At 46.2% G+C, this 15,107-nt stretch overlaps 1 protein-coding gene across 3 annotated transcripts in view; it reads left to right on the top strand.

Annotated features, from left to right (window-relative positions):
* The window catches only part of lrp8 (low density lipoprotein receptor-related protein 8, apolipoprotein e receptor), a 195,939-nt gene that overhangs the window by 117,425 nt on the left and 63,407 nt on the right, over positions 1-15,107 (top strand). For all 3 annotated transcript variants that reach the window (XM_086162051.1, XM_086162053.1, XM_086162050.1), the window contains exon 4: positions 5,016-5,144. In XM_086162051.1, coding sequence (XP_086018177.1) covers positions 5,016-5,144 — 129 coding nt within the window. The remainder of the gene's footprint in view (positions 1-5,015; positions 5,145-15,107) is intronic.

Below are 15,107 nucleotides of genomic sequence, written 5' to 3'. Positions count from 1 at the left end.
CAATGAACATTAGTGTAACAACCCCCTTAGACCTGGCTTCTGCCCATCAACTTTTCCACTTACACAACAAGTCACCATAACCCAGACCCGCCCACAACCCTGGCACTTTTTTGGGAAACTCCTCACAGGTCATTAGACCTGCAGAAGCCTCTGAGATGAGGGCTGAAACATCTTGAAGTGAAAAAATCCAAATCCTGAATTCAGGTTCTGGAAGGTACTTCATGAATTTCAAATAGTCTCTTGGTCAGTTCATCTCGAAACCACTTCATCCAGTTCAACAGTACTTGCAACAAAAGTGAATGTTAATCATCGAGACCAACCTGTGGCCCTCCGTTGTCTTGGCACTGGTCTTGTGAATCCCCAAGTTTGTTCCGAGGACGCTTTAGCCTCTGCTGTCGGTTACGGGTTGAGTTTAGCTATTAAATTCGAAGGACGTTATGCTTCAGAGCAACTGTAATGCGATGAAGTAAAAAAAGAGGAATGCCTTCATCAAACCCTGCATTTGCTTGAGATCACATGCAGCGCCAGTTGATATTCTGTGGAAGAGAGAACATTTGATTATTCATGATGGTGAACTGGCATGACGAGGCCTGTTTTTCAGCCGTTTGCTTAAGGAGATGTTGAAGCGTGGAACTCTGCCAGTCGGCGCTGGCTTGTCCACGGAATTCTGTGTGTCTTTAAGCGTTTTAAATTCATGCCCACAATAACCCTTAGTGCTAGCACGGTGTAAATCGTCCAGAAGTGTCACTGCTGTCCTTTCCGCATGATGTATGACGGTATATGTTCCTCTCGTGCGCTTTTGTTTTGATGCTGTGTCTTCCCGTGACAGACGGCGACTCAAGGGTTACATATATTACCTCCCAGCCTCATTCGCAGGACTCATGATAAATAAATTATCTTAGCATTAGCCTCCGGGGTGACGGGATGTCTGAATCAATCACCTGGGCGGCTAGCTTTGATGCGAGGCGGGCGGGCAGCTGGAGAGTGTTTGCGGTGCCAAGCTCAAACGCTGCGTTCCCCTCCCTCCTTGTGAGGGGAAATTAAGAAGGTAGTTAATCAAAAGTTCATTAGCATATAGCGCTTTGCTCACTCCGACCCATATACCCCTCATAATAGACGCTTAGGCGGGCCATGTGATTAGAATAACAAACTCACTCCACTTTTCTTTTGTGAGCTCCTTGGAATACGACCAACGACAGCCCTCCTGAGCAAAACCCCCTTTCCTAACCCCGGGACCTGCAGAGCCGCTGAAAACCAGCGCAAAAGTCAAATATGCTGAGATTTGAAAACAAATCGTTAAAATTGTCACAGATTGTCTCACAATATTGAGTCTCGTAAATATGAAAATGGGAGTAGAACTTAATATATAAATATTGGACATAAGCCAAAAGAAGTGCATCACATTTATTGCCAATTATTCTGAGGAAAAGCTAAAAGTAAACTTTCATTCATTCATTCATTCATTCATTCATTCATTCGCTTGGGTTTGCCAGGGGCCGAGCCTAAATCAGCTGTGATAGGGCAATGATTGGACGGGCGATGATTGGACGGGTCACCTGTCAATCACATAAAGAGACATACAGCCATTCACCCTCTCATTCACACATCTGGACAATTCAGGGTCTCCTGCATGTGTCTGGACTGCGGGAGGAACCCGGTGGAACCCAGAGGTTCCGCAGGGTTGCAACGAAGGCTACAACGTACACAAGCCAACCAAAGAGATGAGATCCTAGACTTTGGCTGCTTTGGGGGCTTGGAGCACCTCCAAGGTGATGGCAGTACTCTAGAAATGGAGGAGAACATCCACCATGAAGGAGCTACGCTTCAGGATCCATCAAGAGCTTCAGATCTCCTGTGGAAAATATCCTAGAATTGAATGCACTCTGTGGAAAAACCTTTATGAGCCTTCGGTGGAGGAGCATGAGGTTGATGGAAGGACACACACACACACACACACACACACTTAGATGTATATCTCCAGGTTCCTCCCACATTCCATAAACATGGAGAAGGTTCAGTGGAGAGCCTGAATTGTCCAGATTTGAGAATGAGAGCATGAACGGTTGGATGTCTCCATGTGATGTGTGATGGATGGATGGATGGATGGATGGATGGATGGATGGATGGATGGATGGATGGATGGATGGATGGATGGATGGATGGATGGATGATGGGTACGTGGATGGATAGATGGATGGATGGATGGATGATGGTGGGTAGATGAATGATGGATGAATGGATAGATGGATGGATGTATAGATGGATGAAATGATGAATGCATGAGTTGATGGATGAATGGGTGGAAAGATGGATGATGGGTAGATGTATGGATGGATGATGGATGGATGGATGGATGATGGTTAGATGTATGTATGTATGGATGGATTGATGGACAAATGAATAAATGGATGGTTGGATGGATGGATGATGGATGGATGATGGATGAATGATGTATGAATGTATGATGGATGGATGGATGGATGGATGGATGGATGGATGGATGGATGGATGGATGGATGGATAATTTCTTTTTGTACAAGTGTGTGAAAGCCCCCAGAGGTAGTTTCTCCTAGATTGCATGGAATATTTCCGTTCGACTCCCAACGGCCTGATATTTCACATGTATTTAAATGACTTTGACAATCGGGCGAACGGATGGAATCAGATGAGGTAAAAATGCAATTAGTGATTAGAGTAAGAATTACAAAATTCAAAGATTGATCCTAAAATCCAGAACGCGGCCATACTCATTTTATTCGATTCCGTTCCCCGGCCCCGGGTTGTGATCGCATTAAATTAGACGGGTGTTGATCCTTGGATTATAACTTAAATATGCAGCCACGTGGAAGAGATGGGCCTTCGATCGGCCTCGGAGTCGAAACACTGAGTCATGATTCCCCGGATTAGGAGCCCAATTAGGGCACATGAAACATTGCACCTATTACGCACGAGCTTTACAACCTTTGAAAAGAAGGGAAATAAGTTGTGACTCAGACCTCCTCACACACACACACACTCACACACACTTGTGCACGGCATGAACAATAAGCCAGAGGTCCTTTAGCTCGACATTTTCTGTCACATGATCACAACCGTGATGCCATTAGTTTGTTCACCACATTGGTGCAGATGAGCCACACACACACACACACACACACACACACATACACACACACACACTTCAGTCCCCCTGGCAGTAATAGCCACACAGTGCTGATATGGCTCTGAAAGGGGATTTGCAGCGGGGCCAGGTGCTGGAGGGTGGAGGGGTTCCTTTCTTTCAAGGCTGGGAAATCCATTTAGGAGATAGACGTGAAGGAGATGATGTCGCTGTAGAAGAGGAGTGACGTGTGAAGGAAGGGGTGACTCAGATCACATCTGGTACAGGAGGGACTCTGCACAACTGCTTGCAAAATAGAAAAAATATAATGAAAGTAGCCACTTTTCCGCAGTCCTGAAAGCTTGCGGCCCAACAGGAGATCCCGGTCCCGGTCTGAGACGGGTTCTAGACGGGTCCCTTCTGTGGGCGCTGCTGAGCGGACACCGGGGGGGAAATATGGGATGAAAAATAATTGGAGAATAAGATGGCAATGCGCGCGTCCCCAAGGGTGTTATTGATCTGTGGTTGCAGCACACAAACACACACACACACACGTGCGGAGTGTGTGTGCGTGCCGGTGGTCAGATATGTATAATTGATGGCGTGTGGTCGGACACGGTGCTGCGCCGTTCTCATGGCCTCCCAGGGCTTTACGGTTTGTTTGTGTGCGATGGGAGACGGCGGCTTTGTCGCCGTTCGCTCGGGGAAAAAGGATTCACTGCCGATTTGACGGACGGATTCCCTCCGGAGTGCTCCGAAACGGCGGGCTTTTGAAATTAGCTTAAACAAACAAAAAAAAAAAGACTACCAAATATGAGAATCATCGTTTCCAGGCTTCGGCTTTTTCAATCATTAGCGTCCCTCATCTTGATGCTAACCTAATCCATTTTAAGGTTAATCAACTTTCCTCTTTTTTTTCTTCTCACGATTTACTCGGAGCTCACAAATCATTTTCGATGGTTTCCCTTTCAATGGACAAGAACCATGTTTGCATCTTTGAAGAAACTCTTTGAAGAAAAGGAAAAACGGAGATAAAATAAGACGTGGCGTAAAACACAAGTGTGTTATGAATATTGAAAAGATGATCGGAGCCCAGGATGCTTGGCCTCCTTGGAAAATGCTTATTTTACTATAAAAATGATTGAAAAAATAAATATTTAAAAATCAAATAATACTGGAAAAAAACTTCGGTATTGTAAAAAATATAAAATATATGAATACATTCTAAAATTGTGCCGCGGATTAAAGGTCTAGGTTTGTAATCAGTGATAAAAGTTTAAAAAAAGTGATCCTAGATGCCCCAGAGAGAAAGAAATATCAAGAAATAAAAATGGAGAAATTCATTTGAAATAAAACAAATGTATGATACATTCATAAATAAATGGATATGAAATAAAAAACATTGATCATCTTCTTGTTCTCCTTTCGGCTTTTCCCTTCAGGGGTTGCCACAGCGATTTAACTTTCTCCTTCTAACCCTAAAAATTAAAAACATTGATATTTAATTTAAAAATAACTGTGAAGTTTATAAATATATACATGATGCTGTCAGGAAACATCGGTGGTCGGGTGTGTTTTCTCTGTCTCAAACTGGATGCTCCTGTCCTCCTGGGATTTAAAGGATCGTCCACCTGACAGACCTCCTCTTCTTCACCTCCTCCTCCTCTTCCTCTTCTTCCTCCTCCTCTTCTTCCTCTTCCTTCTCCCCCTTCTTCCATTCCTCCTCCTCTTCCTGCGCCGTCCATCTGTTGTAATTGCGGTCCTTTGAGCGCAGATCGATGTCATCGTTGAGATAACCAAGTTATAAAACGGTTTTATTGACCTGCTGTCCCTTCTCTCTCTCTCTATTTTTCCTCCACCCCTCCATCTTTTTTTTCTCACCTTTCTCACCTTTTTCCCCGTCCTCCTCCCCCAGGCCGGCAGACCTGTCCTCCCGAGAAGTTCGACTGCGGGGGGGCCGCCAGCAAATGTGTCTCGTTGTCATGGCGATGCGACGGAGAGCGGGACTGCGAGAACGGCGCTGATGAGGACCAGTGCGCCGCAGGTAAGGAGTCTTCTAACCTGTCATACCAACGTGGAGTTTGAAAAAGGACCTTCTGGAGGTGGTTTCTCTCGTCGGCCGGTCGGCTCAGGTGAACATCTACGATCATACCCGGACACATGGTGATAAGACCAAGATGTCCCCTCCGTCTCCTTCAGGCTGCTACCTTCAGACCATCTACCCTCCTGTCCTCTCCACAAACTTCCTCCCAGGTCTTCCTCCAACCTCAGCGTCCTTCTTCCCAGATCTTCCCCATCCCTCCTCTGTCCATGTCCAGAACATCTACCATTCGCCGTCCCTCTGATGGGACTTCTTTGTGAAGAGAGGAACCTCCACATCTCCATCTTTGCTACATCCTGTCTTCTCTTCGGCGTCTCCAAACTTCTCCACCTTTCCACACACTGGTTGATCCTCCGTCCATACATCCATCCATGTAGTCAGTGTTTGGTAGCAGACGTGGTGTTTCCATCTGGAGCGTCACCATTTAAGCAGCTGCGATGTGACGTCGGGAGAAATGAGGAATCCCTCCTGAAGCCGTGGATCTGAGCCGGCTGACGCTTCGCCGTCAGAACGCGGATCTGTTGGACGTGGCTTCCCCGAGCCTCCGTCCTCGCCGCCGCCTTGCGTGTCGATTTTCATCACCTTAAACACTGGTCTCACAGCGTTATTGATTTTTTTTTTTTTTTTTTTTTTTTTTCTTTATATATCAGCAGCAAACACACATGCACACGCAGCGCTTTTTGAAGCATATAGATGAGGTATTATATTCAGGCTCGTGCTGAGCGGCTTCTGGTTTCTCAGATGGTTCTTCAGGTTGTCATCAGCAGCGGCGGTTGCCAAACTTTAGCACGTAAAGAGCCATTTGGAGGTAAAGAAAACACACTTTTGACATTTCAAATGAATAAACACGGCATTACACACCGCAGGGAACACATCCTAGATCTGAATGAAGGGAATGTATTTGTTAAATACTTGATTTTTTACATCATTCAATGCACCGACAACAAAATCACACAAAAATGATCAATAGAAATTTTTTTTAGAGCTGGTTATTTATTTTGCCTATATGCTTATGCTCACTGCACAGGGAAGCACGTTTCTACAGTGTGCACGTGACAAGAAACGCTTTGAATGTATAAAGGTGTCGCGATAAACAACTAGAGGAAATGAAATGACATTTCTGCATGCGACAAAACATCGCTATTAAAAGAAAACTGGTTGAAGGTTACTTTTGAGAAAAATGCTCCATGTCTATTTGAGTCCTTTTATTTATTGACATGTTTTTTTGAGATTTTATCATCATCTTCAAATTTAAAATGATATTTTGAACATGAATTTGATATGATTGTCTGGGAAATCCACCTGGTCCACCAACCGTGACCTGCTTTCCCAGGCGATGGTGGAGGTGCTGAGCGATCTTCTCGCTGGATGATGTTCCTGCGTTCAGATGCATTTAAAAAGTAAAAGATTAGCATTGATTCGACACGTCGCTCCCTCCTTCCTCAAAAGGGAACCCAACCTCCTCCCTTTCTTCTTCCACCTCTTCCTTCTCTTGCTCTTCATCATTCCTTCTCTTCCTCTTCTTCTACTTCCTCATCCTTCTCCCTCCCCTCCTTCATTCCTCCTCTTCCTCCTCCTCCTCCTCTTTCTCCTCTTTCTCTTCCTTCTCTTCCCCTTCCTCATCCTTCCCCTCCTTCATCCCCCCTTCTCTTCCTTCTCATCCTAGTCTTCCTCCTCCTCTTTCTCTTCCTCCTCCTCTCGCTTCCTCATCCTCCTTCTCTTCTTCATCCCTTCTCTTCCTCTTCTTCTACTTCCATCTCTTCCTCCTTCTATTCCTCTCCCTCATTCCTCCTTCTATTCCTCTTCCTCCTCCCCCCTTCCTCATTCTTCTCCCTACTCTTCTTCCCCTTCTTCATTCCTCCTCTTCCTCCTTCTCCTCTTCCTCCTCCTTCTCTTCCTCCTCTTTTTCTTCTTCTTCCTCCTCTTCCTCCTTTTTCTCTTCCTTCTCTCCCTCTTCCTCATCCTCCTTCTCTTCTTCATTCCTTCTCTTCCTCTTCTACTTCCATCTCCTCCTCCTCTCCTTCATTCCTTCTATTCTTCTCCCTCCTCTTCTTCCTCCTCCTCCTTCTGTTCTTCATTCCTGCTCCTCTTCCTCCTCCTCTCGCTCCGTCGGCCCCTTGGCAGCCACGGTGGGAACAGGGGAGAGCGTTAATTAGGCCTGCTAATGGGGCTCGTCCGGAGGTTGAATAAAACATGGATCTGGGAAGGAACATGGGAGAGGAGGAGGAAGAGGAGGAGGAAGGAGCTCATTTATGCTAATTTGGAGTCCTTTTAATTCAGGAGCAAAGTCACCGCTAGCTGTATTTGCTTGCTTGAAGGTGTGTGTGTGTGTGTGTGTGTTTGTGTGTGTCGGGCTACGTATCGGTCGAAGGTGATGCCGCTTATTTGTCAAAGATTAGGAGGTCCTGCTCCAGGGTCCATCATCTCCGAAGATCTGAGCGTTTGCCAGCTCAAACACGCTGGAAGGATCGGGTGATTTTCCTCCGCCGCCATAGACGGACGCCATGAGGGAGCGTTCTGTCGAGATGTTCCCCGGAGACATCGCGGTGTCTGAGGCGTTGCTTCTCACCTGTAGAGCAGCCAATGGCATCAGACCATCATCTCCATCTGACCTGGTGGAGTCGTTTGCTCCAGGAGTTGCTGCTCTCCTCCGGTTCTAGTCCTCTGTGTCTCCGACTCCCAACTCCCAAAGCAAAACTGGAGTGGACAAGATGCACATCCAACCATTCACACGCCTGGACAGTTTAGGGTTTCTGCTGAACCTCCATCGTACGTGAGAACCTCAAGGAACCCCATGCAGATACGGGGAGGAACCAACCAGGGACCTTCTTGCTGTGAAGCAGAAGCTTGAATTTTCCTCTCATCATTCGGATGAAGGTGCTGAGATGGGTTGAGATGCATTCATAGAAACAGATGGAGCCAGGACGTGGAGACGGTGGTGTGGAAGAAGGAGTTGAGAAGAAGGAGGTGGACCTTAAATGCTCCTCTAATAATAATAATGTGCTGATGAACCACGAGATCCTCATCAGAACTTCAGTACTTTCACGTTTGCTGAGGTTGCTTTTCAGCGAGCGGCCGCCAGATCGATGGCACCCGGGGGGAAGTCAGTGTTTTATGGCGTAGAGGAGTGTGTGTGTGTGTGTGTGTGTGTGTGTGTGTGTGTGTGTGTGTGTGATTATGGGTAGAAATAAAGTGGAGCGTCGTGCGTGTTGGAGGGCAGGAAAACGCAATTTGTCAACAAGCACATGGTTTTTCACTCCAGCAACTGGAACACACACACACACACACACACATACATACAAACACACACACACACACTTTCCAAACTGTGTGGTCCAGCTTGTTTTACAAGGACGTAACTTTTGTTCTCTCATCAAACATTTCAGAAGAATCACTTTGTGTGTGTGTGTGTGTGTGTGTGTGTGTGTGTGTGGCGAGATCACCATGCTAAATGAGTGTCTTCCTGGATGGATGGAGGGCGTGGTCTCCTAGGTGTGATGCAGCCGCTTGTTTCTTTCAAACAAAGCTTTACCAATGATGCTTTGAGGAACACCTAGTTCCACCTGGTTTTCTGTTGAGATCCCAGAAGTTACGAGATAAGGAGACAGGTAGAAGACCTCCATGATGCTGGAGGGTTTTTATCTTCAGACTGACCAAAAAGCGCCAAGCTCAGAAGAAGATCATTCCTCAGGTTGCTTCCGATGTGAAGAACTTTGCCTCTGTTTGTAAAGGTCAGCCAGAAGTTCTCTGGTTGGATTGCCACCTTTCTGTGTGGAATCTCCATGTTCTCCTCAAGGTTCCTCACACACATGCAGGAGACACTTAACTGTCCAACTTAGGGAGTGAATGGTTGGATGTCCCCCCTATGTGGCCCCTGAGATGGTCCAGGATGAACCCCACCTCTCGCCCAGCTGGGTTTGGCTCCAGACTTCAGGATGAATGAATGAATGAATGAATGAATGAATGAATGGCAAGTAGAGGGCTCTTCTTCTCCTGACTCCTGCTCTCCATGCATTGTGAGTTGATTTCACATCCCAGCAATTAGACGCATCCCTGCAGCTGCTCTTCTTCTTCTGCTGGTCTTTCAGCCACATTCAACAGATGTTTTGATCAGAAAAAACATAAAAATGTATATTTAAGACGCGCCAGATAAACATGCCGGTGCAATTCCTTTTTTTTTTTCCTCCAATGGGACATCAATGAGGTTCCACTGCCTTTTTTTTGCACCGACGCCCCGAATCCTGGTGGAACCCCGGCGCCCTTCTGTTTGTCAGCCACTGATAAATCTATTCAGAAACTCATCGCTCCTCACTGTCTGTTTGTCTCCTCCAGTGGGCATAAAGCAGTGTGTGTGTGTGTGTGTGTGTGTGTGTGTGTGTCTGCAGGGCTGATATCTTCCCACATTGAGGCTTCAAAGGTTTAATGCAGCCAAAGCACTGATAAACACTTTTGCAAGAACCCCCGGAGAGGGGGCCGCATGTCAAGTTGTTTGTCTGCGTTTACACACACACACACACACACACACACACACACGTATGTTAACACTACTTCAAAGGGCACCGCATTGATTTACCCAAAGTACATCTCTAACAGCTACTTGCCTCATCCTAGAATCAACTTAAAGCGTCTTCACTTTGATATGTAATTAATTACTTTATTAATTACACTAATTCCCTTATTAATCACACACAGTGAAATAATTGTTTTATCAGTAATTAGACGTTTGCCAGCAGTTCTAGCTCAGTCCAAGGAGTGGAGGAAGGAAATTCAAGGAGGTTAATTGGACTTTACCGCATGAACTGTGTGTGTGTGTGTGTGTGTGTGTGTGTGTGTGTGTGTGTGTGTGTGTTCACCCCAAATGCTCTTCATCACCTTGTTGAACATGGACGTCTCCTTCATTTGTTAGCCTGCAGCTGCGTAATGGACATAACCGTTAGTATTCATGGTATTCCGGCCGTCAGAAGAGTCGCACCACTGAAGTGGGATTTCCGAGAATCATTTTAATCTTCGGGCTTCTGAAAGTCGGACTTAAGCCGGCTCATCCTCAGACAGGAGATACGAGGAGAAGTTATCGAATCAGCGAATCCGCCGAGGCGGAGAGTTCTACGGCGGGTGACGCGGTGGAAAACGGGAAGGAAACTTCTGACGCCCTGGCCGAGACGTGATGCTCGGCTCTCAGTGGGCTCTTGCTATCTGGTGCAAACACACTCTCTCTTGAACACACACACACACACACAAAACTTAAATGTCAGGTTAGCATTCCCTCTGACTGTTAGCTTTTGTCATGGTTGTAACAGAAATGGTGGGGTAAATGCTACATTAGCCAATGTAGAATATCCTGCCCTGTGATTGGTCTAGGCTGGACCCTGCCTCTCGCCAAGTCACAGCTGGGATTGGCTTTTTTATATATTTTTTTCAATATATTCCATATATAGTCCATGTCCAAGCCATCTCAGTGTGACTTTACCTTAAGAACATCTACCCTCTGATGGACTCCTTCCTGATCCTCTCCATCCCCTCAACATCTTCATCTCTGCGACTTCCTGTCTTTTCTTTAGTGCCAGTGTCTCCATGCATACAGCATAGCTGGTCTCACCACCTGTCCTTTCATTTTGGCTGATAATCTTTTATCACCCTTGACACTTTTCTCCAGCCGTTCCAACCTCCTCGAACCTGCTTCATCACCTCTTCTCCACACTCTCCATTGACCCTACGTACTTCAACACCTCCAATTTCTTCATCTCCACTCTGGTCCCTTCCATTCTCACACATATTCTGTCCTGCCGCGACTAACCTTCGTTCCTCTCCTCTCCAGACCTGCTCCCTGCTCTCACTACAGATCGCAGTGTCATTTGCAAACATCATGATCCCTGGAGATTCCTGCCTATCTTCATCTATCAGCTAGTCCATCACCACTGCAAACACGAAGGCTCATAGCTGATCCCTGATGGAGTCCCACCTCCACCTTGAACTTCTCTGTTACACCTACAGCACACCTCACTACTGTCTCACAGCTGGCATACATGTCCTGCCCCAGTCTTTGTCATACAATACCAGAGTTCCTCTCTGCACCCTCTCGTATGCTTTTTTTGAGGTCTACTAGGGCAAAATGCAGCTCCCTCTGACCTTCTCAATACTTCTCTAGGAGCATCCTTAAGGGAAATACTGCATCTAATAGCAATATAGTTTATTTGTGGCCGCTTAACTAAACCCAAGTTCACCTTCTAAAATGTCTAGAAAAATAAAGATTTTCAGCTGTTGGCGTGGCGATCACAAGGAGGAGGGATGTGGAGGAGGTTGTGGGAAGAATGGACCCAGAAGAATGGCATTGCAGTGATCCGTCCTGGAGGTGACAGGGCTGTGGAAGCGAAGAAGGGGCCGAGCCTGTTGATACTGTGGATAGAATTAGGTGATATTATCAACGTGGGACTGTAGAGACAATGTTCTACCCAGGATGATGCAATACTCGGTTTGAAAGCTCTTTTTCAGACGTGACATTTAGCTTGTAAATCAGGGCTCAATGTTGTGTCCGGACTCTCTGGAGGCAGGTTCTGCTTTGTCAGGTTGGAGCTTTGGCGCTGGAAAACTGATGGGTAGTGCTACCGCATTTAGAAACTCTGCATCTTGGTGATTCTTGCGGGGTGGAGGTGGGTGGGGGTTGGCTTCTTTTCGAGTACTGAATACATAAACATTCTTTTCCCGTTTTTCACTTCTGGGTTTTTATTTCCCCCATCAATTCTCATGAATGCAGATGGTGATTTGTTTGCGATCACCCTTGTGTGTCTGATAGTACGAGGCACGCCCGACTCGTCTCAGATGTATTTTATGGATGCTTTTGTGGGAAGAATAAGGCACGGATATTGATATTCCATAAAACAGATGAACATGTAGCTTGTCGGCCTTACGGCCCATTAAGCCAGCGAAAAAAAATACCCACAGGTGTAGCATTCTGCTTCAAGGCAGCTCTCCCGTTCATGGTAATAGAAGGCGAAAGTTTTCTCAAGTTCATTCGACCCGAGTTCAGCATAGCTGAATTGGAGCGAGTACATGCACACAAACAAATGCGAAGCTGCATCGCCTGTGTTTGGATCATTCCTGAGTACACGATTCGGTGTTGTTGGTTTATTGTGTGCACATGTACGCTATTTAGATGTCTGCTGAAACAGGGTCGTCCTCCTGAGATGGATTACATCTTGTTGTATTCTTTCAAGACTCTGGTACTACCCAGCACTGATTGGCATACCTTTCCGTAAAGATAGATCTGCGCACAGGAAGGGATCTTGGTTTAATAACTTTTGGTTTGCATGTTTCCCTGATTTAATTTAGTCCCCATTCTCTGCATGCTACTAGAATGTGCTGAATGGCTGAGTCGAGGGTTTCCATTTGGGTCCCCTGAGGTGATATTGCCAAGTCCCAGGCCAGAACCTGAGCTCCCCTTTGCCCTTCAACTAGTTGGCAACTTGCTTTCTGCCACCAGAGTTCAGAGAGTGTGTTTAAATATGCGCACGAGGCAACATCGAAAAGCAACAAGTCAAGAAGGGCTTTATGAACGAACTTCACTTTCTGCTTTTGCGACCGTGACCTCTCTCGTAATAATAACAACATGGCTTGGACTCCTATGGACTCCTATATACTCCAGGATAGACTAGTTGTCCTTCCGCTCAAGGTCGTTGATAAGCCCTATCTCCGTCCAACATCTATTAACTGTCAGCTGTTCAGTTTGGAGCTGGTGAATAGAATGACCCCCTACGTAAGCACAACACCTGACGGGTGGAGAGGGTTGCTGTCAAGATGTAATAGGGTATATAGTCCAGATTATGTGCTCAGATTTCTAATTGGTAGAACTCTCTGGTCCAAATCACTATCTGGTTTCCCCGTATTATTTATTGAGGGATCCTCCTGCAAAAAAAAACAAATAAAGGGGCTGCATTCGTAACAGACACGGTACTTTCGTAACTGTCATTTTAATTAAATTCTGACATATGGATGTCTGTTACCGGTTCTGAGCTCTAATCTCATCTAATCTGTGTCCACAAACATCTGCCACCCACCCCTGCTGCCTTTATCTGCTTTCAGCGGATAAGGCTTTTTCCCCACTCACATCTGTCGCCTGTCCGACCACCCCGTGTCCTCATCTGAGCACCTGTCTTCTCCTTCAACCTCCACCACCCACTCACCCCTTTTCTTCACAAGAAAGCTTGTTTGGCCTTCTCACTGATGGATCGAGGAGTTTGTTTGGTGTGTCAGATCCTAAATAGCCAGGTGATGAGATGTGGGCTGTGTGGCAACTCACCACTAAAGTACCCTTGTGTTGCCCGTGCACCTCTGGAATAAAACATACACTAGTCCTACATATGACACGCAATCTGATCACTTTTAGGCTATAGGTATAAATTGTACCACTAGGGGCGAAGCCAGTGGGTACCTTGTTTCGTGTACCTCTTCTTTGGCCTCTCTAGAAATCAATATGTCCAAATTAAATAAGCATACTTATCAAGGGTGACTATTCACTGCAATTTTATTTTATTAATTTCGGATCATTGCCATGCTCGGCAAATAAACCAAAGCTTACTACGCTCTGACTTTTAAAAGCTTGACCAAAGGCTTACGAGGTTCTTGTTTTCCATGACCGATCTGGTCTTCCTTGGGAAAAAGCCTGACTGATGTTACACATTTTAATTTCATGAAAGGATATTCGTGGATACAGAGTTGGATGCTTCCCCAACGAGCCCTTGTGACCTTCATTGATTTATTGACAATCGAATCAGGTCCCACTCGCCGGCGAACCTAGCATGAAAATGAGAGAAACTGGTCTTTTAGCAGGCAAAAATTGTCTCTTGCGCTGCTGGGGTGGGTGGTGGTGGCGGTGGGGGAATAAGAGGGGATTCTATACCTAATCCTAACCCATATCCCAACCCTTAACCCACCTCCCTAACCCTAACTCTTAACCCCAATCCTTACCCGCTAACCCTAACCCCTACCCCAATCCCTAACCGCTAACTGCTAACCCTTACCCCTACCCCAACCACTAACTGCTAATTTCATACCCTAACTTCTAATCCTATCCCCAACCCCTAACCCCTTACCGCTGACCCTAACCCCAATCCCTAACTGCTAACTCTAACCCCTAACCCCAATCCTTAACCAATAACTGCTAACCCTAACCCTAATGCCTAACCACTAACCCCTAATCCCAATCCCTAGCCGCTAACTGCTATCCCTGACCCCTAACCCCAATCCTTAACCACTAACTGCTGACCCTAACCGCTAACCCAGGCCCTTAACCCCAATCCCTAATCACTAACCCCAACCCGAATCCCTAACTGGTAAATGCTAGCCCTAATCCCCAATTCTCCTCCCCTAAGTGCTGCGTGTACTGTAAAGCACTGTTTGTTGGGGGAAAACAAATGCCACAATGTGCTGTAAACACTTTTCTGAACAAACCGGGGGAACAGCAGCAGGAGGAGGACTTGAATGATAGACCAGTATCATTCATGACATTAGACAAGACAAGGTCTTGATTGAATGTGAGGTTACAGGAAGTGAAGATACAGAAGGTGGAGGTTGAGGTTGGAGGAGGTCTGGAGGAAGACCAAAAAGGAGGATTATGGATTGAGGGGAGAGAAGAGGAGTTTTCTTGGGTGTGAGAGGAGAAGGTTATATGGAAGCAGGTGATTGGCTGTGGACCCCTGGAGGGAGCAGCCCACAGGAGAAAAAGAATCCTAAAATTGGTGGCATTTTTTTGGTAGCGATGAATGTGAAAATATTCAAAGGTAGAAGTGAACATCTCCCAAACCGAAGAGCCGCGGGTAGAGAACGAGTCTCACTTCAGTCCAGGTCTTGCTGGACTCCAGGGAACTGCAAAAATCACGGATATTTTGCAGAAATATGAAGTTTCGAATGTGG

The sequence above is a fragment of the Fistularia commersonii genome, chromosome 16, assembly GCF_037954325.1.
Source record: "Fistularia commersonii isolate RoL2024-O1a breed Wild chromosome 16, RoL_Fcom_v1.0, whole genome shotgun sequence".
Taxonomy (NCBI): Eukaryota; Metazoa; Chordata; class Actinopteri; order Syngnathiformes; family Fistulariidae; genus Fistularia; species Fistularia commersonii.
Note: the sequence above shows the minus strand (reverse complement) of the source record. Positions and strands in the feature narration are given on the sequence as shown.